At 56.4% G+C, this 24,695-nt stretch overlaps 3 protein-coding genes and 1 long non-coding RNA gene across 6 annotated transcripts in view; 2 read left to right on the forward strand and 2 right to left on the reverse strand.

Annotated features, from left to right (window-relative positions):
* The first annotated feature begins 11 nt into the window (after positions 1-11).
* Positions 12-8,394, forward strand: LOC145713118 (uncharacterized). Its single transcript, XR_014136057.1, has 3 exons — positions 12-1,607; positions 3,322-5,292; positions 8,083-8,394. It is a non-coding gene; the product is annotated as an uncharacterized LOC145713118 (long non-coding RNA).
* Positions 8,395-8,511: 117 nt separating this feature from the next.
* OVCA2 (OVCA2 serine hydrolase domain containing) lies at positions 8,512-9,989 on the reverse strand. The gene is made up of 2 exons (XM_060646959.3): positions 9,688-9,989; positions 8,512-9,343 (listed from the first exon to the last, which is right to left on the reverse strand). The coding sequence occupies exons 1-2, from the start codon at positions 9,986-9,988 to the stop codon at positions 8,844-8,846; spliced, it is 801 nt and encodes a 266-aa protein (XP_060502942.2). The 5' UTR covers position 9,989; the 3' UTR covers positions 8,512-8,843.
* Positions 9,240-24,618, reverse strand: DPH1 (diphthamide biosynthesis 1). Of its 3 annotated transcripts, none has more exons than XM_060646951.3 (14): positions 23,763-24,618; positions 19,095-19,162; positions 16,617-16,769; positions 16,430-16,493; positions 14,640-14,761; positions 14,064-14,221; positions 13,814-13,935; positions 12,133-12,201; positions 11,573-11,729; positions 11,340-11,440; positions 10,757-10,835; positions 10,338-10,478; positions 10,054-10,166; positions 9,240-9,343 (listed from the first exon to the last, which is right to left on the reverse strand). In XM_060646951.3, the coding sequence occupies exons 2-13, from the start codon at positions 19,153-19,155 to the stop codon at positions 10,071-10,073; spliced, it is 1,323 nt and encodes a 440-aa protein (XP_060502934.2). In that variant the 5' UTR covers positions 19,156-19,162; positions 23,763-24,618; the 3' UTR covers positions 9,240-9,343; positions 10,054-10,070. The 3 variants fall into 3 exon arrangements, with proteins under 3 accessions (XP_060502934.2, XP_078293718.1, XP_060502937.1); XM_078437592.1 differs by lacking the exon at positions 23,763-24,618 and adding an exon at positions 18,582-18,913 and having other exon boundaries at positions 19,095-19,168; XM_060646954.2 differs by lacking the exons at positions 19,095-19,162; positions 23,763-24,618 and adding an exon at positions 18,258-18,429.
* The window catches only part of RTN4RL1 (reticulon 4 receptor like 1), a 72,992-nt gene continuing 70,896 nt past the window's right edge, over positions 22,600-24,695 (forward strand). The window contains exon 1 of the mRNA XM_060646956.3: positions 22,600-23,615. Within this exon, the coding sequence (XP_060502939.2) occupies positions 23,603-23,615 (13 nt within the window). The 5' untranslated portion in view covers positions 22,600-23,602. The remainder of the gene's footprint in view (positions 23,616-24,695) is intronic.

Consider the following 24,695-nt stretch of genomic DNA (forward strand, 5'->3'; position numbering starts at 1 on the left):
CCCCGCCGCGCTTTCCGCACACTCTTATCTGGAGCGGCCCGGGCCAGCTCACGCTGCTGCAGCTATGGCGCCACCTCGCGGCCGTGCGAGGCTCTGCGCGACACAGCCGCCACCTCCCTCCCGTGCACCTGGGTTGCGAAGCTGTACCGGGGAATGAGGTCTATTCGCAGGTTCACCCCCCAGATGTGCCCACGTGAGAACCCAGGCTTCAGAACTTAGAGCCCCCACAAACTCTGGGGTTTTGAGCTAAACGCTCCCATGTACATATTTCTAGATTCTCACATTGCCTCGGCTTGGAGAAGTCCTGCCCACATGGAGGGGACACTGGTGACAGTAGGGGGGGGGGGGCGGTTATAGAAGTCCTAAGACAAAAGAAGGTAGACAAGATCTTTGGAGGTTCTCCTGACACATTCCTGGATGGGACTGTCCATTTATACCCACCCCACCCCCCAACACACCCACCTTCACTCAGCCACATGAGTTAGGTGCACACAGACAGCATAAACCTATTTGCACCCAGACCCTCTCCAGGCACTGACACCTGCAGGCACGCATGTTGGCACAAACACACACCTGCCCCCTTCTTAAGTTCAAGTCCTGGCTCTCTGGGATACTCAGGAGGCCATCACATAAGGCCCTCCACGAGCCTGGGCAGAGCTAATCAGCCCCCCCTGAACTTGTAGGTTTCTGGAGAGACCCCAGGATATCCGACTGGGAATAGCTGGACAGCGCCTCTTGGTGGTCCCGCAGAATCGACCCCAGCCCCTAGATTCCCCGTGTGAGCCATTTTGAGGGACCTGCTTGCACTTGTCTCCAACACACTAACCCCAAAAGTGACAGCAGGGCCGGCAACCGGGGATCCCCGGGCAAAGTTCTGCACCCCACCGAGAAGGCCCGGTTCTTGAGGTGATGCCCTTTCTGGGAGGGAGGAGATCCTGCACTGGCGCGTGGGCACTCGCACGGCTACTCCGGAAGTGGCCCCGCGTGGCCCCGCCGCCGCACCGGGCCTGTAGTGAGTGCCGGGTCTCCACCGCCCCTGCTACGCCTCCTCCCCGCACCTTCTGACCCCTGCCCACACGTGGGGGGTGGGGGGGGGGGTAGTGGGTCCGGGAGAACGCCTGCAGCTTCTGATTGGCTGCGCCTCTCTCAGCTGTCGCGAGCGAGAGGCTGGGACGCAGAGTTACCATAGTAACCGATGAGGTTCGCCCAGATCGCGTCTCTTTAAGGCCTTGGAGAGCTTAGCAACCGCCTAGGGCCGCTGGGCGGGTGGGTGCCGCGCTTGCCGCCCCTCGCGCAGTCCTCCACCCCCACGCCCCCGCCAGAGGTAGTAGCTGAGTCACTCACTGAGGGGCCGCTGGCGCGGCCACTCGCGGTCCCTGACAGACACTAAGGTCTCGGGCGCCCCCCAGAGGCTCTCTTTCCTTCGCTGACATCTTCACGGCCTCGGGGCCATGGTCCCCGCCGGTCCTAAAGACTCCCACTGCGTTCTGACTCTGCCCTCACTCTGTTTCTACTCCGTGTTCTGGATCCATTTTATTCCAGTCCTCTCCTCCATCTCCCCACGGTCCCCTCGCTGGGGTTGCAGTGAGCTCCCAAGAATGAAAACGGTAGGTTCCGGAGCTGCCGCCTCTAGGGGAGATGGCCCCCGACATGTTGGCCGAGGGATGGATGTGTTCTGCACTGAGGTGGGGGGAATAATAAAAAGGTGTATGGAGTGCTGGAGAAAGGCAGAAAGGCTCCTCAGAAAACCACTCTTTAAAGATGGGCTTTGATGGATGAATAGGAGTTCTCCCCCCAGGTAGAAAGGCAGTCCTGGAGAAGAGAACCACAGGGACAAAGGTTGGAGGCAAAAAAAAAAAAAAGCAGGGGGCGGGGTGGGCGGGGATTCCAGGAGGCTAGATTCCAAAGGTTGTGCAGGACCTCTCCTGTAATCTTGAGGGGACCAGATCCTAGCCCCAAAAGGAGCCCCTCAGCCCAGTGTCTCTTTTGTGCAGTGTCCATTGTGCCCACTTTGATTTTCTTCAACACTCTCCAGGGATCCCCACTCCCTAAGTCAAGTCATTGGCTCCATCCCTACCCTCAAGCTGTCCTTACATCTGTATGGGAGGATCTTACAGCCCTGCCACTAGCTTTGCTGTCTTCCTGTGGCCTTCACTCTTCTTCAGTCTTTGACCTTTCCCTCCCTCCCTAGTTTTTACCTACCCTACTAGCCTGGCACTGCTCCCCCGGCCCCCAATCCATCTCCTTCCTCTGAACACATTCACCCTCCAACATTTAGAACTTCCCTCAACTGATGGAGCCAGGATCATACATTTCCCTGTTCTTGTTCAGGGGAATTCTGCCCCACATGGCATAGGCCCTTCCTGTCAACTCATACCTCCAGAAACTCTAACTCCTCCGGGAAGTGGTCTTGCCCCTCCACCCTCTGGAGACCTCTCTCTGCCCTCCAAGCTGCTGAGCCCTTGGTCTCCTTCACTCATTATAACCCTCATATGAGCTCTGCCAGTGCCCACAAATGGGTCCTAAATGGGGTCTGCTCGGGGCCAGGCTCTGAAACTGACACCTCCGACCTGCCCTCCTCCCCTCCATTTGCTGAGGCTTCCTCTTCCACTCACCCCCTTCTCCTGCCACCTTTCCCACAGGTCCCTCATGGAGGAACCCCTTGCTCAATTTCTGGGGGGTCCAAGCCACTTTCCTCAACTTTTGTGGGATCTCCAGCTCCTGACTGGTACCTGGACAACCCCCCTCCCCCGCCTCCCCAATAGGCCTTCCTTTCTAGGCCCAGACTCCTTCTAAAAGCTTCTGAAAGCCCTGGGCTCCTCCACTCTTCTTCCCTCATCTCCCGGACGCCACAGTTCTACATGCTGCCTTAGCCCCTCCTTGGGTGTAGCTTCCTCTCCTGTACCTCCTGCCCCAAGGTGACGGCACTGCAGTGGCCATGCGGGGTATAACGCCGCCGAGGGTCATCTTGCGACGCCACAGAGCCGTCGGGTTCAGGAACTGAGGAGTGGGAATGGGGGCTGCCCGGAAGGCAGGGCGCGAGGTGGGATTGCACCTCCAGGTGTCCCTGAGTGAATAAAGGAGTAACGGACCGTGCTCCCTCCCTGCACCATCCTCCAGCCGGCCCCCAGCCCGCAGTTCCGGAAAGTTAACCCTTTGTAGGCTGGCACAGGGGCCCGGGCGCCCCCTCCCTGTTCCTGCTTCCGTGCGCCTTCCTCCCCCTCCCAGCTCCCCGTCGCCTTGGTCCCCCCCCAACCCCCCGCCTTGCCACTATAAATAGCCCCTCTTCCCGTTTCCTAAATTCCCTGCTGACGTCTGCAGCGCGTCAGTGTGTAGGAGCCGCGGCCGCATGAATGAGCCGCCGCACGAGTACTACGCGCGCCTATAAAAGCGGCGGCGCCAGCCCGGCTGCAGGAGGCGAGCGGGAGCGGGCGCGACGCGGCCCGACAGGTAAGTGGGACTGACCGGCCGACGGGCTACCGATGGACCGATGTACGGACACGGACGGGAGGTTAATGAGGAGACCGGCAGGCGGCAGGTTGGAGGCCCCCTACGGGGTGGGGTTGGGAGCAGGGTGGGGGACGAGGATCCCCACGCAGCTGGTGGAGCCGGCCGGAGGCGTACCCAGAACCCCGTGCAGCAACCTGCCCGCGCCCGGATGAAGACGCAGCCACTTCGGAGGAGCATCGAAGAGAGGACGGACCCCAGAGTCCCCGCGACATTTCCTGGGGCTCCTGCGCCATCCTCCCAAGAAAGTGGGGCGAAGGTGCTGACGCCCCAGGCGAGGCGCCCCCTCCTCCCCCTCCCCGCAGCGCGGTGACTCAGCCTCGCTGCCCCCGGCCGGCTGAGCCGGGCCGCCGGCAAAAGACGCCCACCTTCCCGCCGACCCAGCCACGGCTCTCTCGGGACCCCTGCCCCGCATCCAGCCAGGCACCCCCTCCCCGTCCCATCCCGTCGGGCTAGTCCCTTAGCGCCCCCGAATTCCCGCCTCTGCGCGAGGAGCTGTCCTCTCAGGACCAGGCGGGGGCGGGGCCTCAGACGGACTGCCCCGCCCCACCCCCACTGACCCCTCCCCCGCCGCCGGAAGTGCCTCTCCGCAGGGACATATTTGACGTCACAGGGCTTTGACGTCAAGGGCCGCGTGCCTGTCTGCAAGCGCTGGGCCGAGAAAGGCGGGAGACGCGGGGGAGGAAGAGCAGCAGCGCCCCCAGCTGCGGGCGACGGAGGCACCCCCGCCCGGGCAGCGCGCCGGCACCTTGGCTCTAGACTGCTTACTGCCCGGGCCGCCCTCAGTAACAGTCTCCAGTCACGGCCACCGACGCCTGGCCCCGCCCCAGGACCGCGGACCCGGCCACCTGCCGCGCCCCCGGCCCCTCTGTCCCCCAGGGTCCCTCAGCTCTGCGCGCGCTGCCCGCGCCGCCGCTGTCCGCGGTGCTGATCCAGCGCAGGCGCTACGATCCGGCCGTCAGGTCCCTGGTCACCAGAGGCTGCGAGGGCCGGCCGGCTTACACACACATCGCACAGCCCCCGAGCCAGGTCCCCGTCGCGCGCGCTACCCCCGCTCCCCCTTCCCCAAAATTCTCTGCCCTGACGACTGCCTAACTGGAGCTGCCGCGGTGCCGTCAGCAGCGCGCGCCCCGCCCCCGCGTCTCCAGGGCAACCGTGGCTTTCGATTGTTACTGTGGGAACCGGAGGTAACAGTCTACAGCCATGGTCGCCCCGCAGCACGCCCACGCGCCGCACCGCGCTGGGATCTGCCAGCCCCGGAGGGGGGAGACCAGGAGGAGCAGGAGGAAGCGGGGGCGGCAAGTCAAGATCGGATGTATCTGCCGGGGCGGAGGGAGGTGCGGTTCTGCGGGGCGGGCTACCATAGGGTCTGACTGCTTACGCATCTACCAAGGCAGAGAAGGCACGGTCTGGGGCGTACGTCTGACCGTCCGCCTCAGTGACCATCCTGTTTTCTTAGCCAAGAGGGTTGCAGCCAAGGGATGGCGAGAGAAGGGGTAGCTCTGAGATTTGTGTTCTTTTTATCTCCTCGGTGGGAGGGAGACTACTGGGACCTGAAGGCCTGGGGACTGAATGGAATAGACGGAGGAAAGTTTTTCTAAATATGCCACAACTTCATTCTTCCAGGATCCCCTCGCTGGGTAGGCAGAAAGCAAGACTAATCCTTGAACTCATTTCCTGATGGAGTCACAGCCTTCCCTCACTCTTCTCCCCACTCGTTCTTCCTCTATTCCGTGTAGGATGATAAGGATTCCCAAGCCTCAGGAAGCCAGTGTGCTTCTAAAGGTAACCCGGTCAGTAAAGCATTGTCTGAATGTATCAGCAGCCTCACCTCAATCTGTGCTGGATTCCAATTTGAGATAGTGACTCAAATTAGCCCTAAAGTGGGGGAGCGAATGTGAGAAGGGCTGAAGTCCTATTGGTCTGGGGAAGTGTGAGGAACGACTTCTTCAAAACCATGCTTATGTCATCTGCCACCACCATCACCACCCACTGCAGGGGTTGACTGATGGGTATTGGGTGCTGGACCTCCCTAGGGACAGTGCTGGGGAGTGGTTAGTGCAACCTAGTCCTGCCGCTCATTGATCAATTTTTTGTTACTTCTCCATACCCCCTCCTTTGCTAAACTACTTTTAAGACAATTGGCGCTGGTCTCATAGCTAGTCAATGCCCACATGCTTCCTTCCTCCCACTCGAGGACCCTGGTCTTAAATGTACTTGATTCTGGAATCCAGTGGACATCTGTGGGCAGACTGTAGTGTATGCAGATATGAGTAGTGCACTGGGAAATAGGAGGTCCAACCTGGCTTCATCACCAACTGGTTATTATTTAAGGGGCCGTGTTGTTTCTGAGCCTTGTGCAAAATGCGATAATGATCCTTCCTTCTTGGCAGACTTGTGAGGATCAAATAGGATCACGTGAGTAAGCCTTTGGAAACCGCAGAATGCAATTTCAGCCTAAAGTATTCTACTAGGCTGCTATGTCTTTGTGAGGGTGTGGTGGCACTGGCAAGACCCCAACACTGGGCACTTAGGCAGAATAACGGGAGGGGAGCACACCTTTCTGAGCAGATCTGGGACTGGGGCTGTTGAGGGGTTCTTTGCTTGGGGACTCTCTCAAGAGCTTTAGGTATCTAAGATGGAGTGAGAGGTAGAAAAGAGAAATGGTAGGGATATTCTGAAAATACCAAGTTGATTGCAATTCTAACCTATCTGGAGAAGATGGTCAGGGGAGGAGAAACCAGAGGACTGATAGTACAGTTTTTTAGTATCTTAGAACTCATTGAGTGCACCCCACCCCCAACCTATTTTATGGTAGGAAGGTGAGACCCAGACCACATATAGCCCAACAGTAGTGAGTGGTGGGTGCCCTCTGCTCATCTTCTATGGTGCAGGAGAGAAAACAATGACTAGTAAAGGTCAGGAATGTGAGTTCTGGATCTGAATCCAAGATTGGCTAAGTTACTTAGCTTCTGTGCCTGTTTACTCAGTTGTAAAATTAATAACAGTATCCACCTCAGGAAGTTGTCAGATTAAATTGGGCAACTCAGAAGATTGTGCTTATCACAGTATCTGGCCAGTTAGCACTCAATAAATGGTATTCCTTTTTCTGTCCTCTGGACATTTCCCTTAGTTATAAATTGAAACTATTAGAATAATTCTTACCTGGAGAGCTTTCTCTCCCTCCCTAGTAGAGTGCGTGACAATCATGTGGGTTCCCCCCCCCCCCCCCCCCCCACCAATAGCACATATTTAGCAGGCTTTTACTCTAAGGCAGTGGTTTTCAAAAGTTGTGTTGCATGGTAATGTCCAGAGTTTGCCAAAATGCAGATTCCTGGGTCCCAGTGATTGACTCAGTAGGTCAGGAGCTGGCCCCAGGAATCTAAGTTTTGACATGATTCTGACACAAGTGGTCCACAGAATGTGTGTGGTGGGGGGCAATAACCCCTAACAGACTCCGTTGTTCCTGGAGGACATGACAGGACAGGATGTATCTCATTTGTTTGGGACCAGGGGACATTTTCTGTTCTTGAAGCAGGAGGTGAGGGAAGGAGAATTCTCCTCACACCGAACATGAAGACTTTCGCCCCACCTAATACTGTTCTCTACCGTCATCCTTCTAATTTTAAGCCCTGACTAAAAATTCATTCCCCACTATTACCTTGCCCTCTCTCCTTTAGTCCTCAAAATAATTCAAAGTAGCAACTGCTGTGGTAGCAATTGTCATCATGTTCATACCTCGGGACGTTGCTAAAGGGGGCAGCCCACGACTGCCATGGGGGCATGTGAGCTCTGAACTGCAGATCCATTGTATTCCATTCTGAACTGCTTATTTCCAGAGAAGCCAGGAATCTGATTTGTGTGGGTGAAATTCTGAAAACCTTAAGTATCAAAAATTGAGTATTTTTAAAAATCCAATGGGCCAAATCCAACAGGTCTGTAGGAGCAATTCAGTTCATTTCTGAGTCTCCTTTTTGCCAAAAAAGGGATCCTTTTAAACACCAAGAGCAAGGCAGAGGCAGACTGTAGCAAGGGAGAACTATCCTCCCATCCTCAGTTTCCGCTGTAAAGGTCCTAAATCCAGTAAGCTGGGTGTCTGGTGGTGATTGGGGGGAAGGGGGGTTGGTAACTCCAGCTTTTTCATCTTAGACAAGTGCTATGTGTAGTGAAGAACTCAGGATTAGGGGCAATTTAAGGGATGCTAGTCTGATTGGCTCAGGGCAGGCTGGAGTATTTGTGCTGTATCCCCTAATCCTAATTCCTACTCAATTACTAACCTCCCTGGGGGCAACCGTGCATGAGGGTTAGACCAGGGCCTCCTGTAATCTTTCAGAAAAGGAACAGGCTGGTGAACCTGCAGAGGCAGCGCTGAAACCAGTGCAGGGTGGGCCACAGGTGGAGGCACTAGAAGTAGGGCAAATAGCAAAAGTGGACCTAGTGACAGCTTAGGAACAACTAACTGTACTCAAGAACTGGAGGGGCTCCTTAGGCTTTGGCTGGATCCTTGTGGAGTAGCATCAACCCCAGAAACTCTGTAGATGAGGTCAGGTCTGTAATAGGGTTTCTTCTGTGCAGGCTTGGGCTTCTACCTGAGGTTGAGCATCATCCCACCCTTCAAGCTGGTCGTTCAGAGGGTCTACAGCAGTTCTGGAGGAGGAAGCAGAGAACCCAAGATGCCAGAGTCTGACAGGAGACTAGCACACTACCCTCAGGGATCAGGACGGAGGAACCCTAACTCTGTAGCCCAGGCAGAACCATGCCAGGGGACCTCTTCCCAAAACTTCTCAGATGTAAACTCTTCCAACTCAGCCACCAAGGCCTCCTTCCCTTCAGCTTGGGACTTAAGACTTCTACCAAACGTGTGCACTCACAAGCTTGTCCTGGAGACTCACAACTGCAAACACTTCCCTGTTTGGTGCTTCTCTGGAGGTTGTATGGAAGGCCAGAAATCCAGACTTCGGTTTCAAAATGGGTTTTTCTGTATAAGGAAAAAGATGCTCAAAATCCAAATCACCACTTTATTATGTCGCAGTCACAGTGCCAGCCCCTGCTCTTCCCATGCCACCCTCCACTCATCCAGGGGTCCACTGGCCTTTCTCATGTTTGAGTATCAGACGTCATGTTTGAATATCCTGCTCCCTTTTTTCTTGAGTGTAGAGCTGGGCTTATAATAATTTGAGTCTAAAGAACTGATATGTCTCTTAATTGGTGATAGTGAGGAACACTACAGCACTTGAGCTCCCAGAGCAGGGGAAAGACGGGGAGGCTGGAGTCCAGAGGCTGCCCCGAGGTCATGTGGGGGTAGGGGATGTAGGGGCAGAGCCCCTGTTCATCTTTCACTCTGCAAACTGGTCCAAGAACTTGAGGTAGACCTGGCGCTGGGCTGCAGCTGCTGGAATGAAATGGCCACCAGAGTGGGTGAGGTTGATGGCTCCAGTGAATCGGCTAGCCAGTTGCATACTCTCCTGAGGGGGGATGACACAGTCAGTGTCCCCGAAAACATGGAGGGAAGGCAGCGACAAGGGTTCCTGCAGGATGGGTTCTTTGAGTCCAAGGCCCCGGGGACAGAAACCAGACACCAGGATGATAAACCTTGGCAAGGGAAAGCGAGGATCTCCCGCTTGGCCAAGGGCGCACACAAGGGCTGCTAGCGCGGCCCCCTGGCTGAAACCAAGGAGCCCATCAAAAGGCCCCAGTTTCTTCAGTGCCTGTGCCACGGTTCCCAAGGCTTCCTCCAGACCTCTGCACACTGTGGGATGGCTCAGGGCGTTGAAAACGTCTGCTTCCTGTTCTGAAAACCACCAGCCTCGAGGCTGCTCCTCCGGAAGGCAGGGCTCTAAAGTGATACAGGGGAAAGGATGGGGTTAGAGCAAGCGGGTATCTAGGGGAGAAGAAATGAAAAAGAGAGGCACGGAGGATTTGGGAGTGACAGTAAGGAAAGAGAGGCGGCTGAGGGGAAGGGAGAAAGTCTGGGGGAAATGAGGTGGAGAACAGGGTGGCACGGAGAAAGGGGGATGACACATCAAGGCGGAAGCCTGTGAGGCTGGGAAGGAAGAAATGAAGGGTACGGGCAGAGGGAAGGAATGAGGCGAGGATACAGCGTGGGGGTATGCCAAAGGGTGTCGTGAAGACGACGCCAGATAAAAGACTCAGTGCTTTTCCTGGGCAAGGCCGTCTCACCGGGCAGGGCCGTCTCGCCGGAGGCTGGCCCGACGCTCTCGGGGCCCGCGGCATTCGCGACCAGGTGCGGGCCGCTGAGGCACACGAGCTCGGCGCGGCCCCGCAGCGCCTTCCTCAGGGCTCCCGTCTTCTCGCGGAAGGCCCGCTCGCTCTGTCGGAAGCCCGCCAGCCCCAACACCCGCAGCGGCCGCCGCGCCGCCATCTTGCCTGGCAAGATGCCAGGACGCAGACTTTCCCCGAGCGGAAGTTGAATATGCAAGGGGCGGGACCAAATGCTGGCACCACCCCGAAGGCGGGCCATAGAGCGAGCGGGCGTTCCCAGAACAACCCGGAGGGGAAAGGTGTGGCCGGAGGAGGGGTGGATACCTGAGACCAAGGAGGGTCTACGGAATGAGCGGCGCTCCCTTTTCTTCTCTGCAGCTGCAATCGTCGCAGGCCGCTGCTGGAGTAGGGCGCGTGGGCTCCTCCTGCATTTGCATCTGAGGTCCCAGACTTTGGTCAGGGTCTCAATTCTGCGACGTCCTCCACCCTGCTCCCGTGCATTCTCCGCAGCGGCCGCACGGCGGAGGCCTCGGCTCGCGTCGCTAGGGAGGCGGCCAGTGCGAGGCCGCGCCTTTGGTCTCTCCTCCCTGCTTGCAGTCCCTGCCTACCTTCGCCAGCGATGGCCGGCCCAGGGCCTGGGGGGGGCGGTTCCGTCCGTGGTTCACTGTCCACGGCCCCAAAGAACTGGCGGCGTAGAAGTCCATGGGGTAGGGTTGCTGCCAGGAAATGTCCCTCAGGGCCACCACTGCCTAGTGGGGGACAACAGGACAATAACATTTGCTGACTTTTTCTGGGCAAGATTTCTTAATTCAGTCTTCACGAGGGCCTATGAAGGTCCTATTATCCCCATGCCACAGAAAGGAAATGTGAGGCTCAGAGGGGTTAAAGGACTTGCCCAAAGCCACACAGCTAGGAAGGGACTCAGCTGTAACTAAGTGCTGTTCACCCACCCCACTCCAGATCCCTCCCTTGACAGAACCAGTGCAAAGCCCACTCTACCTCAGGGATTTTCACAACTTGGTGTTACCTCATAGGGTGTCAGCAGTGGCTTGGGGAAGGCTGTGCCCCAGTCAATGGAAAGGCGTGGACATGCCACCTGCACCCACCTGGAAAGGGAAGCCAGGTCAAACCCAAGGAGGGGGGTGCTCCCCTTCTCCTGGGCAGCGTGATGAAAAACATGACTGTGTCCCCAGCACACCCAATGAATGCTTACTATTCATTCTAAAGTAAAGATTGTCACCTAATGCTGTTTAGAAAAACACTACAGCATTGCTTGTTTTCTCCTGTTTCCTCCAGTGACTATGAACTTTCTGAGGGCAGGGGCTGGGCAGCTCATCTGTGATAATATCCCCAGAATCAAATTCTGCAGGTGCCAACCACTCCTCAAACTCATCTCGCACGTTATAATTGCAGCTACCTGTGAGCCCCCACGCTAGAGTGGGGTGACCCATAGCCAAGGGTAGCCCCTGCTGAATGAGTCCTCTGTAAACATTAAAATTTCACGGAAGCAATTCCCATTCACTCCAGCCTTCAATGTGTGCTGGGCAGGACTCAGATCTAAGCTTTCTTAGCCAGAGTCATAGCTAGAGAGGTAAGGGGAAGAAACTTACACATCCACCTCAGGAAACAGGCTAAGCTTGCTGGGGAAGATCTCAGAGAGCAGCAGCCTCATGAACGGAAGTCCCAAAGCTTGGAGCCGAGATTCCAGGTGCTGTTGGCAGAGGGAGGCCAAGCTCAGGTCACCATAATCAAGCAGCCAAGTCTAAATTTGTTAGCCTACTGATTTTCCCAGCTGGGTTTCTAGTCAGTCCCCTCCTCTAGAGGCCATCCCAAACCCACTGACCTCCAGAATCTTAGGGCTGCCCTGGCGGCCCAAAGTGCCCAGGATAAGGCCCCAGGATTTAGCTGAGCGGGCTGTGGTTATGGCTTCTTGGCGGTTGGCCTGCATGCGCTGGTGGTCATAGTGCTCTCTGGATAAGACTTTGCTGTATGGGTCATATCTGGAAAAGAAGTTATCAGGGTCACAGTGACAGCCATTCACAGTGTATGTTGTACACATAGCTCCCCGACCCAGCCCCTTGGTCTGCTGAACCTTCAGGCTCCATGCAGGTAATTAGGAACAGAGGCAAGAGCAGAGATGGTCATTGGAAAGATCAGTCCCATAGCTGGAACAGGCAAAGGTGGGAGAGGGGTTTACGATTTCATTGTAAATACCAGGGGATGGGTGGGTACTGTGGAGCAGCAGCCCGGGTCTGACCCCCAGATTCAGAACCCAAGTACCTTAGATCCTTAGGGCTGCTGGCTGTGAAGTGCCAGAGAATGAGAAAGTTTTGGCCAATCGAGGACCTCAGTGGCAGGGAGTCCCACCCCCTCCCTAGTGGGTCATCCCAGCTCAGCCCATACCGGTAAGCGGGGACACTAGGGTTAGCAATCATGACAGACTCCAGATGGAAGCGGCCATCTCCAAGATATCTGCAATGGGTAGAAAGGGGATGGTAAGCGTGGAGTGGGGCGGGGCAGCAGAAAAGGAAGGCATTGGCTTGGAGGTCCAGACTGAGTTCTTGGCCAGCTATGCTGGTCTGTGTGTGTGTGTGTGTGTGTGTGTGTGAGAGAGAGAGAGAGAGAGAGAGAGAACTGGCATTTATTTCACCTCCTGTGAGGCCTTGGTTTCCTCACATGCAAAATAAGGAGTTTGAATCAGAGGAGTGTAAGGCCCCTTTAGTTATGTCATGCAGAATCTAAGAACTGCTCCCCACTGCTCAACCTTCTGGAGGAAGGGTAGAGGGGCAGCCAGGACCATCGGAAGGCCAGTCAGGGGTCCAGAGATCCTAACTTGGAGGTGGTAGGACAAGTTCTCCCTCACCTAGCTCAACACAAACCTGGCAAGTAGTGTTCAGGGTATCAATGATGCTGTAAACATGGTTTCAGGGTAGACATTGGGTCTCTCCGCCCAAACTGGCTCTCAGGTCCTGTTACTGAGTTGTAACAACTACCGTATTGGATTTGTGCCTTCTGCGCACCAGGCCTGGACTAAGCACTTGACATGTAGGACTTCACTCAGTCTTATCAAATAATCCTCCAAGCTACCTATAGTGTCTCTCTCCATTTTACAAGAGATACAACGGATGTTCAGGGATGTTAAGAAACTTGCCCAAAGTCACACAGCTATTAAGCAGTCTATTTGGACTTGATTCTAGGTTTAACCACCAGGATGTATTCAAACATGCCCTGGGAGATACTGTCCTTAAAAGTAGCTTCCCGGGCCATGGAGAAGCCAGAGACAAAGGACAATCTGCCATGGCAGCTCCTTCTTTCTTGGAGAGCACACTGAATTGTGATGAATGGCCAACACTCAAGAGTGTCCCTCCCTCCAACATACACCTTGAAGCCCCCAAGGGTAGGTGTCTATGAGCTCAGAATTATGCGGGCACAGGCACAGGGGGAATGCCCCTGGGGAGTAGAGCTGCAAGGTCTGGGCTGGGGAAGGCCCTGATGTGGGCCTGTCTAGGGGCAGGGGTGTTCTGTGTGGGAGCAGCAAGGCCTGTGGGGCCAGCATCTGCAGCCCCAGTGGTGGGGCTGAGTCAGGGGAGTGCCCCTCCCTGTTTCATTCCATTAGCCAGGAATGGGGCTCCCCTCCCCAGTCCCAGCCGGGGGAGCTGTCGGCTCTGAGGCTGGCTGCATTCACACAACATTAAGCATTTCCATTACCTAAAATAATTAGGCGGCAGGAGACATGCTGCTCCTGCTTGTTAGCTGTCCGGATGCTAAATTAATGGGGCTGCAGCCTGGGCGTGCCCATCCATCTTCTCCAATTATATTCCCACCATTTCTAGCCCACCTTCAGCCCCTGCTGTGAGGCCCCCTGACTCCTGCCTACTCTGGGCCTAGCCTCCTAGATGGACAGAGCACCTGAGAGGGAGACAGGAAACATGAAACCCTATGTGGTCCCCATTTTACATGGTGACCTTGAGCAAACAGTTAAGGAGCTTTAGACTCCGTTTTCTTTCCTATATGATGAACATCAGGCTCCCTTCTAGGGTACACTTCTTATGTCTCTATAACTGGCCCCCCATTTTTCACTTACAAAACAGCCTCCACCTCTTTGGGCAGGTGGGAGGACGTACAGCCCAGAATCTCCCCAGGAGATAGGGGCTTGCACTGTGGGACACTCACACGATACTCAGCTTTCAGCTCCTGGGCAGCTGCCTGTAAGGATAATGACAGAAGGGAAGCAAGTGGGTGAGGGGAGAGAGCCAGAGCCAGATGACCAGCCTGGAGCACCTCACATGGGACCCCAGGAATAGTCTGGAGGATGGTGCTATCTGTCCACTTACCTGCAAGGTTGACACAAACTGAATGGTGCTGACCAAGGCAAGGGAACTGGCTGGGGGGAAGGTGAGGCGGATAGAATCCAGGAGGTGGGTAGTATCTATCCGGATGTCCACAAAGACGTACAGCACCCGGAAGTCTTGGACCGAGGTGTCCATGGGAACTGGGAAGAGGGTAGAGATCAGGAGACTATTTTGGAAAGCCAGAGGGGCAGAGGGCCTGCCAGGGCCAAAGCCTCTGTGCAGCCAGGACCAGTGGCTTCAGCCTAGGGATAAAAGGAGGGGGTGTGAGGGGGGTGGTGGTCACAGGTCCCTCAGAAGCTCCTTCTCTGTCACTCGGCCAGGGGCCCAGCCTGCTCTACCACCAACAGCCTTTCAAACACCCACATCTGGGACAGCAACACTGTTTCCAAGGCAACCAAATCCAAAGGAAAGATCCACCTGCAGAGCAGGAAGGCCAAGGCCATCCCAGAAACTGGGAGGGACCTCCTGCCTGCAAGCAAGACAAGAAGGCACTGTGATGGGAGATTAGCATGCAGTTCTGCCCCTCTGCCTCCCTGCCAAGATCCCGGCCCACCGTACCCAGGCAGCTGTGGCCATAGTGCACCAGGAAGTCAGCTCCCAGGGCCCTTGCAGTAAAGTCATCCACACAGCAGGCCCCATACGTCACATCACCCATCACCATCGCTTCGGCCTCCGTGAACCTGTGGGAGGGGGGTGGGGGGGCGGGGGGGGTGGGGGGAGCGGAACCAGGGGGAACAATGAGATGGTGACACAAGGGTGAGGTGGGAGAGAGACCTACCCCTGTGGGGGTATCTCAGGGCCCAGCTCCTCTCTCCCTACCCCCCACAATCACTTGGGCTGGCAGCTGCCACTTCTGCCAACAAAGAGTAGGAGGAGCCCAGCTGCCACATCCCCCAGTCCTGGCAGCAGCTCCTGGAACTGTAGCTCTATGAGGATGGTCTCTGTAGCACCCAGTTCCTGTGTCCAAGCTCAGATTGCAGGAAGGACCCCCACCCCTCAGCTGGGTATACACGGGGTCAAATACAGACCTCTGATGCCCCGATCATCCCACCCAGAGCAACGAGTGCGTATACACATGCAAAGGCACCCACTCCCAGGCCTTGACCCTGTGGTGTGTGTGGGCAGGCACATATGGGTACACACGGCCTCCCTGTCACCCAGACCCCCTGCTACAGGCTGGGATCCCCACCCTTAGTTAGGGCCCTCTGTGCCCAGGATGGGGGGACCCATGAACAGCTCCCCCACAGCACATGGCACCACCCACATACCTCGTGCGTCAGAAAGAGTGGGCTCTGGCCAACACATTGCCATAAGATCTGCTGCCAGGCCTGAATCACTAGGGGACAGGGGTGGGTGGGGAAGACCCCACACTCCCCAAATTCACCATGGTAATGCAACTGGAGGACCAGTTCTTCCCTGAGAGACCCACCCCTGGGGCGTGGGGCCTGGCTTGGTGACCAGAGTCTCCCCATTCCTCTCCTGGGGGTGTGGTGGGGAAAGCTGAGCTACTGTCAGTCAGCATCCGCCCCTCCTCCCCCTTCCCCAAATCAGTCTGTGCACAGAAGCAGATTATTCAACTCCTTAAAATGCAGCCCAGGCATCTGAGTCAGCCAGAGCACTTAATTTTTTATAGATTAAAATGTATGCAAATTGGCCTGAGCCCCAGAGAGCATCCCCAAGGGGCAAGAGGGTGGGAGCTGGGAAGTGAGTCTGTGGCAGCAGGATGAGAAGCAGGGTGGGGGAGGGCAGCAGCAGGGAAGTGGGAGGTTCCCATCACGAGATGACCTCCCCTTTCTCCATTCCCCCTCCCTGTTCCAGTGTTGGTTCCAGATGGCTGAGCACTCCCCACCCCCGACCCCCAAGGATGTCTCATTGTAATGAAGAAACTTAAGAGGGAAGAGGAACTGAATACCATCTCCTAGACATTTCTACCGCACCAAGCCCCTCTTTGCCCTACTCCCCCAAGTGTGCCAGAGAAAAAAGTTCACCCTGGCTAGACCTGATGCTGACAACTGAGCTCATTCCGGGTCAGCACTAAGGATTCTTAGGTTCCTCTTCAGACCCCACCACCTGCTCTGGACTCAGCTTTGAAGATACTGGAATTGACTCATTCCTCCCCCCTAAATATTTTAGGGAAAGAGAGTTATATGGACAAAACCAAGCAGGACAGGCTGGGATCTCAGCAGGCTGGGAGTTTAGTTTTGGCTTTTCCCCTTTGTGTGTGTATGGTTATGGGAGGGGATAGGGTAAGGTCAAGGTCCAGAAGGAAAAAAATGTCAACAGGCAGAGCTGTAACAGGCATGGGGAAAACCTTGGCTCAGCTTCTTCTCCAGTGCCCCAGGCCTCACCTTTCCAAGATATCCACAATGGTGCAGGCAAAAAGGAGAAGGCCTTCAGGCATTTGCAAGGCCACTGAAAGACAAGAGCAGAGACATGAGAGCAGAGGGCTGGAAAAATGCTGGGATGGGGCTACTACCCCTGACTGAGCCAGGCAACCTCACCACCCCTACCCCATCTCAAAGCTTGAGGGCTCACCCTTCTTGGCCTGAGCCTGTTGAATCCTCCAGATGGTCTTGGGAATCTCAAAGTTATAGTTGGAAGGCAAGACTTGAATGGCTGCCTGCAGGTGGGGGTTGTTCAGGATCTCAGGGGGGATCTGATTGGCCAAGCGTCCCCGAGGGGCTCGACCTAGGACAACGCAAGGCCTGAGTTGGCTCCTGGCCTAAAACAGAGCCAGACCCAGCTAAGCTGTTAACACCACCCAAGTTTCAAGCCCAGATCCCAGATGCCAAGGGGCTTGGCCCAGCCTTCTTCCCCACTGAATTCATTCTGAAGCTGGAAAGAGAATCCATTAAGCAAGGAAGACAGCTGCATAATTAGTTTCCAGGTTGAGAGATTACTGGAAATCAGAGACTTAAGCCCATGAACGGGGCATAGTTCATACCTTACCTCTGGAGAACAGAAATGATACCAGGAGACTGAACTGAGGACAAACAGAAAAAAGCCCACACAACTGCTCCTTGACAAAGACCAACTCTGAGGGAAAGCCTAGCCACCCTAGCACCCTGGGAAAATGTCTCTCTTCCCCCAGTCCCTGAGACCACCTTGAAGTTCTGAGGTCCTAAATATGAGATGTATAAGCCAACTGTTACAAGTACTACAAGTACTATTTTAAAAGACTGCCCTCTTTTATTTTTTTAAGTTTATTTATTTATTTTGAGAGAGAGCTCACAAGCCAGCAGAATCCCAAGGCGCCCCAAAAGACTGCTCTCTTTACTCATGTCCCACTGACTAGGTCTACACTGATGAATTCCTACACTCTTCCCTCTCCTCATTTAAAAGAGAAATAAATGGGGCGCCTGGGGGGCTCAATCAGTTGAGTATCTGATTCTTTTTTTTTTTTTTTTTTTTAATTTTTTTTCAACGTTTTTTATTTATTTTTGGGACAGAGAGAGACAGAGCATGAACGGGGGAGGGTCAGAGAGAGAGGGAGACACAGAATCAGAAGCAGGCTCCAGGCTCTGAGCCATCAGCCCAGAGCCCGACGCGGGGCTCGAACTCACGGACCGCGAGATCGCGACCTGGCTGAAGTCGGACGCTTAACCGACTGCGCCACCCAGGCGCCCCGAGTATCTGATTCTTGATTTTGGTTTAGGTCATAGTCCCAGGATTGTGGGATCGAGCCCCACATCTGGCTCAGCGATGAGCAGGGGGCCTGCTTAGGATTCTCTCTCTCCCTCTGCCTCTCTTTGCACTCTCTAAAAAAAATGAAATAAAGTTAATAATAATAATAATTAAATTAGATTAAATTTTTTAAAAAAGGGAAACAAACAACAAACATTTAACTGACTTAACAAGTTCCCTAGTCCCATAGTTCCACCCCAGGAAAGATGGAAAGAACACACTCTAATTAGGACTGGGGGCAAACAGGTAAAGACAGAGAAGTGATTTCGCTCTTTAGGGGCTGGTAGTCTAGTGGGAGCAAATGCAGGTATGCAAATTACAACCCTTTGATTAAAGAAAACAGTGTAGCCCATAGCAAAACTGCAGCTCTTAATTTGCATCCTACTCTCCACAGTTCAGTTTAGCTCAACCCCTACTATATCTTTAGGAACCAGATAGTTTGGGAATGTGACAAGGAAGGCAAGAAATGTATTGAATGAATATTTACTGAACCTGTAGTTTGTGCCAGAACTTCTGCTAGGGCCCTTGACTACTATGGGAGGGTTGCTCCTAGACATGACCCTTCACCCTCTGCCTGTGGATGGATGGTGGTCGTGATGATGGTGCAGTGGAGAATTAGCATGGCAGGCTGGGATCCTGAGACCAGAGGTGAATGTCACCCCTGCCATCGAACAACCAGCTCAGAACCCTGGGTCCCTCACAAAAGCTCCTCTGACAGGGCCAAGTCCCTTGTGGTCTTGGGGGTGTGGGAGCTGCTGGCCTTAGTAGCTCAATTAGTCCCCAGGACCAGTAGGCTCCTCCTCCTTTGTCACGTGCCTGTAATCTTCTGTTTACATCAGCATTCTCCGGTAGACAGAGGTCCTGGAGGGCAGGACTGTCGTCTAATCCCTCCATCCAGTAGAGGCCTGGCATTCAGTGGGCGCTCAGTAAGTGCCTGGTGAATGAAACCCGCTTCTTTCCTGAAAGCACTGCCTGAGGGCCCACTTGCAGAATGGCCACTGCAATGCTCCAGTTCTTTTCCTCCCGGTCGGGTCCGCCTTATCCGTGAGTCCTCCTGAGCCTGTCTGCCCGCCAAGGCAGGAGGGCAGCGTTTCCGGCGTGAGGACTACAGGCTCCTAGGAAGGGCTGCTCCCGATCGAGCCCGAAGACTGCAAAAAGGAAGACCGGTCCCTCTGGGCTCCAGCGAAAGCCGCGGTACCCAGTGACCGCGGGGCCCTCGGGGTCCGGTGGAGAAAGGCCGCCGCTGTTAGAGGGGGCTGGTTCTGTCCCTAACTTGAGGGCCCTAACCTGCGATGTGAGGTCCTGCGGCCGCAGAATGGTAGTACTTACCTCTGCCAGGGCCGCTTCGGCCGCCGGGCTCTGCAGCCACCGACTCCACCAGCGCCGCCATCACTAGCCTGCCCACGTGGAGATCAAAAAGGCAGCGTGAGAAGAACGCCGAGAGCTCAGACATTGCGATCAACCGCCGATCGCTAGCGAGGGGCGGGAATTTGCTGGGCGGGGACCAGGAAGGAGATGATAGGGGCGGGACTATCGCAAGTCCCTCTTAGCCCGGAAGGACGGGGCTCTCCCGAGCCCCCAGAACACAGCAGTTGCGCTCTCCTGGCTGCCCAGGCTTCTCCGCTCAGCTCCCGGCCCGCCCGACCTGGCATTCCCAGGCCAGTGCTCCTCTATTTGCCGACTCCTTGCCCGAATTCTACAGTCTGTCTTGTGAATGGGGACACCCCCCCCCCCCCAAGTCTCCCTTCTGCTCCTCTCCCAGTATCCCCTCCTGGTAAGCAGTGGAGGCCATGTAGGTAGGCCACATTCTCTAACTCAGAGGATCCCACTGCCCAAAGAAGACAGAACTCAGCTCCACTCAGCCCAGCTCCAAATTGAGTCCTGGTGCTGATTTCAGGAGCACCAGAGGGCTCTTACCTTTAGAACCAAGTGTGGAAGGTTCCCATATGAAAAACTACCAATTTGGGAAGACCCCAAATCTGAGGGTGCTTTCCTGGGGCAGGGAGACGGTCCAAGGATTTGAACAGCCTAAACCGTTTGGATTCTGGCCAACATTGCTCTGCCTAGGCTGCCCCACAAGCCTAGACAGTCTTTCTCTGGCTTGGGCCTGGGCTCCTGTGATCCCAAAGAGAAGGCAGAGTGGCCAGTGAGGCAGCCTTGACGTTTGGAAGAGCAGAGTACCTGCAGGACTGGCCCTCAACAAGGTCTGCCCTAGAGAGCAAAGGTCCCCCAGGGCTGTTTGCCCATCCAGCCCTCTGGCACCATCTTCCACTTTTGGTGGTGGTGATGTGAGCACTGCTGGCCCTTTAAGGTAGCTCTGTGGCCTCGGGCTCCCCTGGAGGCCCTCCTTGCTTGGAAACTCCTAATTAAAGTGCATGGAGAAGTGAAAAACAAGCAGCCAGGGACAGGCCCTGCCTGGGAGGCTGCCCAGAGAAGAGGGATATATGGGCTGGCTGAGAGTGAGCAGCCAAGGGGAGGGCCAGAAAGGGTCAATGCTCTGCCCCTCAGGCCACTGACCGATGCTCTTAGGACAGTTATAACTTTGGACTGAACTGTGGCCAACATCGGTCTCAGGAACACCCCTCTTGCCTTGATAAGAGTCCAGCCCGGAATGTCCCTGGTTCTTTGGACCCCCAGGGTGCAAGATCTCAATTCCAGGGATCCCCTGAGTCCAGCCCTTGCCCCTTCAGGACACGAAGGCCCAGCCAACGGGCAGCTTTAGTTCTGGCTGCAGCTGTGAGTTTGGCAAGGGGGCGGGTGGGGATTGACTCTAGCAGAGTAGTGGCTTCTCCCTAGCAAGCACACCACCCCTTAGGGTCTTTCCCTAGGCAGAGGTGGGGCCTGTTGATGATGGAAGGCCCCCATCCTCATAACATTGCCCTACAGCCTCTGTGCTGAATGAGCTGTTCTTGTACCCATTAGGAAACCAGGTGATGTCTAGAAGAACTAACATGTCCCCCAAGATACTGCAGTGAAGGACATTGAGGGCTGCCATTCAACTTGGGCTGAGAACACCTCCATCTGTTTGTGGGGGGTCTCCCTGCCTGAGTTACTCAGCAGTCTGAGTAATTACTGCCTGACAAGAAGGCAGGCACAGTGCACCCCCACGTTACACCACAACACCCGCCTACAGTCACCCCCACCCCCTGGCTGGACTCCAAAGCAGCATCCAGCCCTCCTGAGGCCTGAAATAACTCTGCTTCTCACACTCACGCCCAGCCCCAGCCAACTTTGCCTAAGATGCTAGAGTTTGTGGGGCAAGGGGGTTATGGGGAGGCAGCTCATGGAGTTGGAAGGAGGATTAGCATACCCTGATTCAGGCCTACACTTTGGCACTGATCTGCTCTGTGACATTGAGCAAGTTGTTCAGACTCCCTGAGCCTCAGTTAACTCATGGAGAGCCTCTGCAGTGCCCAGTGCCTTAAGTTCAGCTTTAATGTCTGCCTGGCAGGGCTCAGGCAGGGTGTGAGGTCAGTCCAGCCCTGCAGCTGGTCAAAGCTAAGAGAATGCCTCACCTTCAGTTCATCCCAAGATGGATCAATCCTTTTTTGTTTTTTTAAGTTTATTTTGAGAGAGAGAGAGAGAGCACATGTGAGCAGAGGAGGGGCCAAAAGAGAGGGAGAGAGACTCCCAAGCAGGTTCCACACTGTCAGTGTGGAGCCCAACATGGGGCTCGAACTCATGAACTGTGAGATCATGACCTGAGCTGAAGCCAAGAGTCAGACGCTTAACCGACTGAGCCACCCAGGCACCCCCATGATGGACCAATCTTCTTAATCTTCAGAACAAAGTTACTTTTTCCACTACCAAGCATTTGCACATTCTCTTCTGCCTGGAATGTCCTTTTTCCTTCTCCGCCCTCAAGACCCAACCTAAATGGCATCTCTTTAGTGAAGATTTCCTTGATGGTCCTTCACCCCCTTACAAAGCTAGCAGAGCCCCCTCCCACACTTGATGTCTCCTCGTCATATTCTAAGATGGCTTGTGGGTCTTTCTTCCTAAACTATGCCATAAGCTTCTGGAAGTCCATATCTATGTAGTTAGCTCAAATACAGAGCCTGGGTGCCATTGAATGCATGTGTGAATGAATGATACTGGCCTTCTTTTGAACCTTCCTATCATACCAAGTTTTTCTCCATGGAATCACAACTCATTCTCACTTCAGTTAGCTCTCTTAGACATCACCTGCTCAAAGCAGCACTCCTTGACCCCCTCATATCAACTCTGTACTATATCCTGCTTTTCTTCCAAGCACTGCCTGATCTCGACTTTTTTCATTTGCTCCCTATTAACTATAAACTCCACAAAGGCAGAGACCTTGTCTTTTCCATTGGCTGAATCCCTAGGAATAGTAGTGTCCCACAGGATAGACCCTCAATAAATGTGTATTGAATGAGTGACTTAGCCCACTTTTTCCTTTCCTAGGACCCCTCTTATCCCAGGCCAGTAGGGGGTGCCGCCTCCACCTAGGATCTCTCCAGGCCTGAACCTTCTCAGCTCAACTCAACTGGCCCCCCGCGGGGCCAGCTTTCTAGGCGGTGCCTCCACCATCTTTCAGGAAGCCCCGGGCGGGGTCTGTGTAGACTGAAGGAGACCAGGGAACCCCCTAGGCGGGGATAGCCTACTTGAGCCCCACTTTGGTTCTTCTCTTTCTCTAGGATTTACAACTGGGCCTCACTGAACGCTTGCTGAATGGACTAGACCAGTCTGGGCGTTCGCCACACCTCCCCCCGACAAAAGAATAGTATCGGGGGACGGTGGATGTGAAGCGGCTGGGTCCGCGGGAGCTGTCCTGGGCGAGGAGGAGCCGTCGAGCCTCCGAGAAGCAAGCGGAGCCGGCTAGAGAGGATATGGGCAGGGGTGCTGACTTGTGACTGGGGTCTCATGGCGGTTGTCTTCCTGCCCCAGCTGGTGGGCAGAGCGCACGCTTCCAGCCGCCTGTCTCGGTGACCTCCAGCCGGGAAGGGCGAGCGGGCGGGGGTTGGGCTGCGGGTGCGAGCTCCGGGAAGCCCGAGGGGCCCGGGAGGGGCTTTCGAGTGACCCGACGGCCGGCCCGGGGCTGGGGCAGGTACTTGGACCAACGCGGGCCAAGGATCGTCCCCGGGGGCGGGCGCAGCGAAAACACCTTGGGAGGCGGCGCCGTGCGGCTGAGCGCCGCTGCCCTGGGAATAGGACGGCGCTCGGCACCGCGAGCTGAGAGCACTTTCATAAATTTTGTATGGGAGGCGCTCCGTGAGCGGGGGCGGGGAGCGGAGCGAGAGGGAGGGAGCTAGCGAGCGAGCGAGGGAAGGAGGGAGGGAGGAGGAAAGGTGGGGGAAGCCGGGGGGTAGGGGGGAGGAAGGGAGGCGCCCCGCTCCGCCGATCACCGGGTCCTGCAAACGCGCGCCAGGCGCTTTCCCCGGAGCTCGGCGGTGCGTGCGAGCGCCCTTTTGCAGCAGCCGCGGCGGCGGCGGCCCGAGGGGGCGGAAAGGAGGGGGCTGCAGCCCGGCGGCCGGGCGGCCGGGGGGCGGCGTCCCCTCTCAAAACCGCCTGCAAAGAGCTCGGGGCTGCAGAGGCAGGCCGCCGGCTCCGCGGAGCAAGCCGCTTGTCCCGGGGCTGAACGAGCGCGCCGGGCTGCCAGGCAGCGCCGCGGTTGCTAGTGGGCGCCGGTGCCCTCGGCGCGGGGCTCGGGCTCACCATGCCCCTGAGGGGCCTGGCTGCCGGGCACAAGCGGATCCCCGGCTTGCCCCCGCCTCGACGCGCTCGGATTAGCTGCAGCCGGCGCCCAAGGATTTGAATCCGGACTCCGGGAGGGAGCGCGCCTAGGCCGACCTCGGAGTGGCGGCCCCACGGCCAACATGCTTCGCAAAGGTGAGTTGGAGCTGAAGGGGCAAGTTGGAGTTTAGTGTGCACGGGACAGAGCCGCGAGGCTGGGAGCCGCCTGAGAGCTGCCCGGCGCCGGGGCTCCTGGCCGGGGAAGCAGCCCCTGGCGGGCTGGCGGGTTTTGCGGGGACGCACCTGCGGAGGGGTTGCTGCTGGAGCTCAAGCCCCTGTCGGTGACCAGTTGCGAGACACGGGATTTGCTCCGTGGATCTAGCGGCCAGGCCTAGGGATCTGGCTCGGCGAGGTCATTTAGAGACCACAGTGAGCTGCCCATGACGGAAGGGGAGGTGGCCTTCTGGGACCTTTGCTTTGCCATTATAAAGTTTTGCAGTTGCAGGCTCCATCCCCTGCGCGGGCACATGCTGCCAGTTCTGCCGCTTTGACCGTGCCGGGTGTAGCCCGCGCTCCAGTGCGGCCAGCGGTCAGTGACCGCGGGCCCGGGCGCTCACTGCGCGCCCTCGCTTCTCAGGCGGGGCCCGGACACGGGCACCTTTCCTGCAGTCTGCTTTGGTCCTCAGGGACGGGCTCTGGGTACCCAGCAGCCGAGGGAAGGTGGCCAGCGCCTGATGTCCGGTTCTTCAAAGTTTCCTCTCTGACTGGAGCAGAAAAATGCGAAGGCGGGGGGCAGCGCCGGTTGCGTGCGCGGCAGGTGCCAGGCTCAACTTGAGGGGAGCTGGCCCCGCGCGACCACCTAACCACGACCCTCCCTCTCCCTCCGCCGCCCGGCTCATTGCAGAGCGTTGCAAAGTTGGCGCGGGTGCTGGGGAAGTCCCGCCGCGCCCCCACGTGGCTGCCGCGCGGGGAGCTGTCCCCAGGGCCCAGGGAGGGCAGGTGACCACGCCGTGAGCCCGCAAGCCCCGTCTCCAGCTACCCCGGCCTCTGCGTCTGCCTCCCTCCCTTTCCAGGTCCGGGCGAACTGCGGCGCTCCGCCGGGACCCTCTCGTCCCTGGACCCGGCCGGGTGGCCGGCGAGTCTCGGCGCCTGTGTCTGGCGACCCGGGCCCTGCGGGAGCCGGTTGAGGCGAGAGCTCAGGTAGCTGAGGGGCCTGATCCCTGCGCTCAGCGCTCC

The sequence above is a fragment of the Panthera onca genome, chromosome E1 (assembly GCF_046562875.1).
Source record: "Panthera onca isolate mPanOnc1 chromosome E1, mPanOnc1 haplotype 2, whole genome shotgun sequence".
Classification (NCBI taxonomy): Eukaryota; Metazoa; Chordata; class Mammalia; order Carnivora; family Felidae; genus Panthera; species Panthera onca.

What these genes read in the sequence shown, in the direction of transcription:
- OVCA2 (XM_060646959.3), bottom strand. Translation starts at nt 9,988, where the DNA reads ATGGCCCGCCTTCGGGGTGGTGCCAGCATTTGGTCCCGCCCCTTGCAT. An exon ending in CGGCGAGACGGCCCTGCCCG is followed by an intron (nt 9,344 to 9,687) that starts GTGAGACGGCCT and finishes GTATCACTTTAG; the next exon opens with AGCCCTGCCTTCCGGAGGAG.
- DPH1 (XM_060646951.3), bottom strand. Translation starts at nt 19,155, where the DNA reads ATGGCGGCGCTGGTGGAGTCGGTGGCTGCAGAGCCCGGCGGCCGAAGC. An exon ending in CCGAAGCGGCCCTGGCAGAG is followed by an intron (nt 16,770 to 19,094) that starts GTAAGTACTACC and finishes GCGTTGTCCTAG; the next exon opens with GTCGAGCCCCTCGGGGACGC. An exon ending in CACTGCTGACACCCTATGAG is followed by an intron (nt 10,479 to 10,756) that starts GTAACACCAAGT and finishes GTCCCCCACTAG; the next exon opens with GCAGTGGTGGCCCTGAGGGA.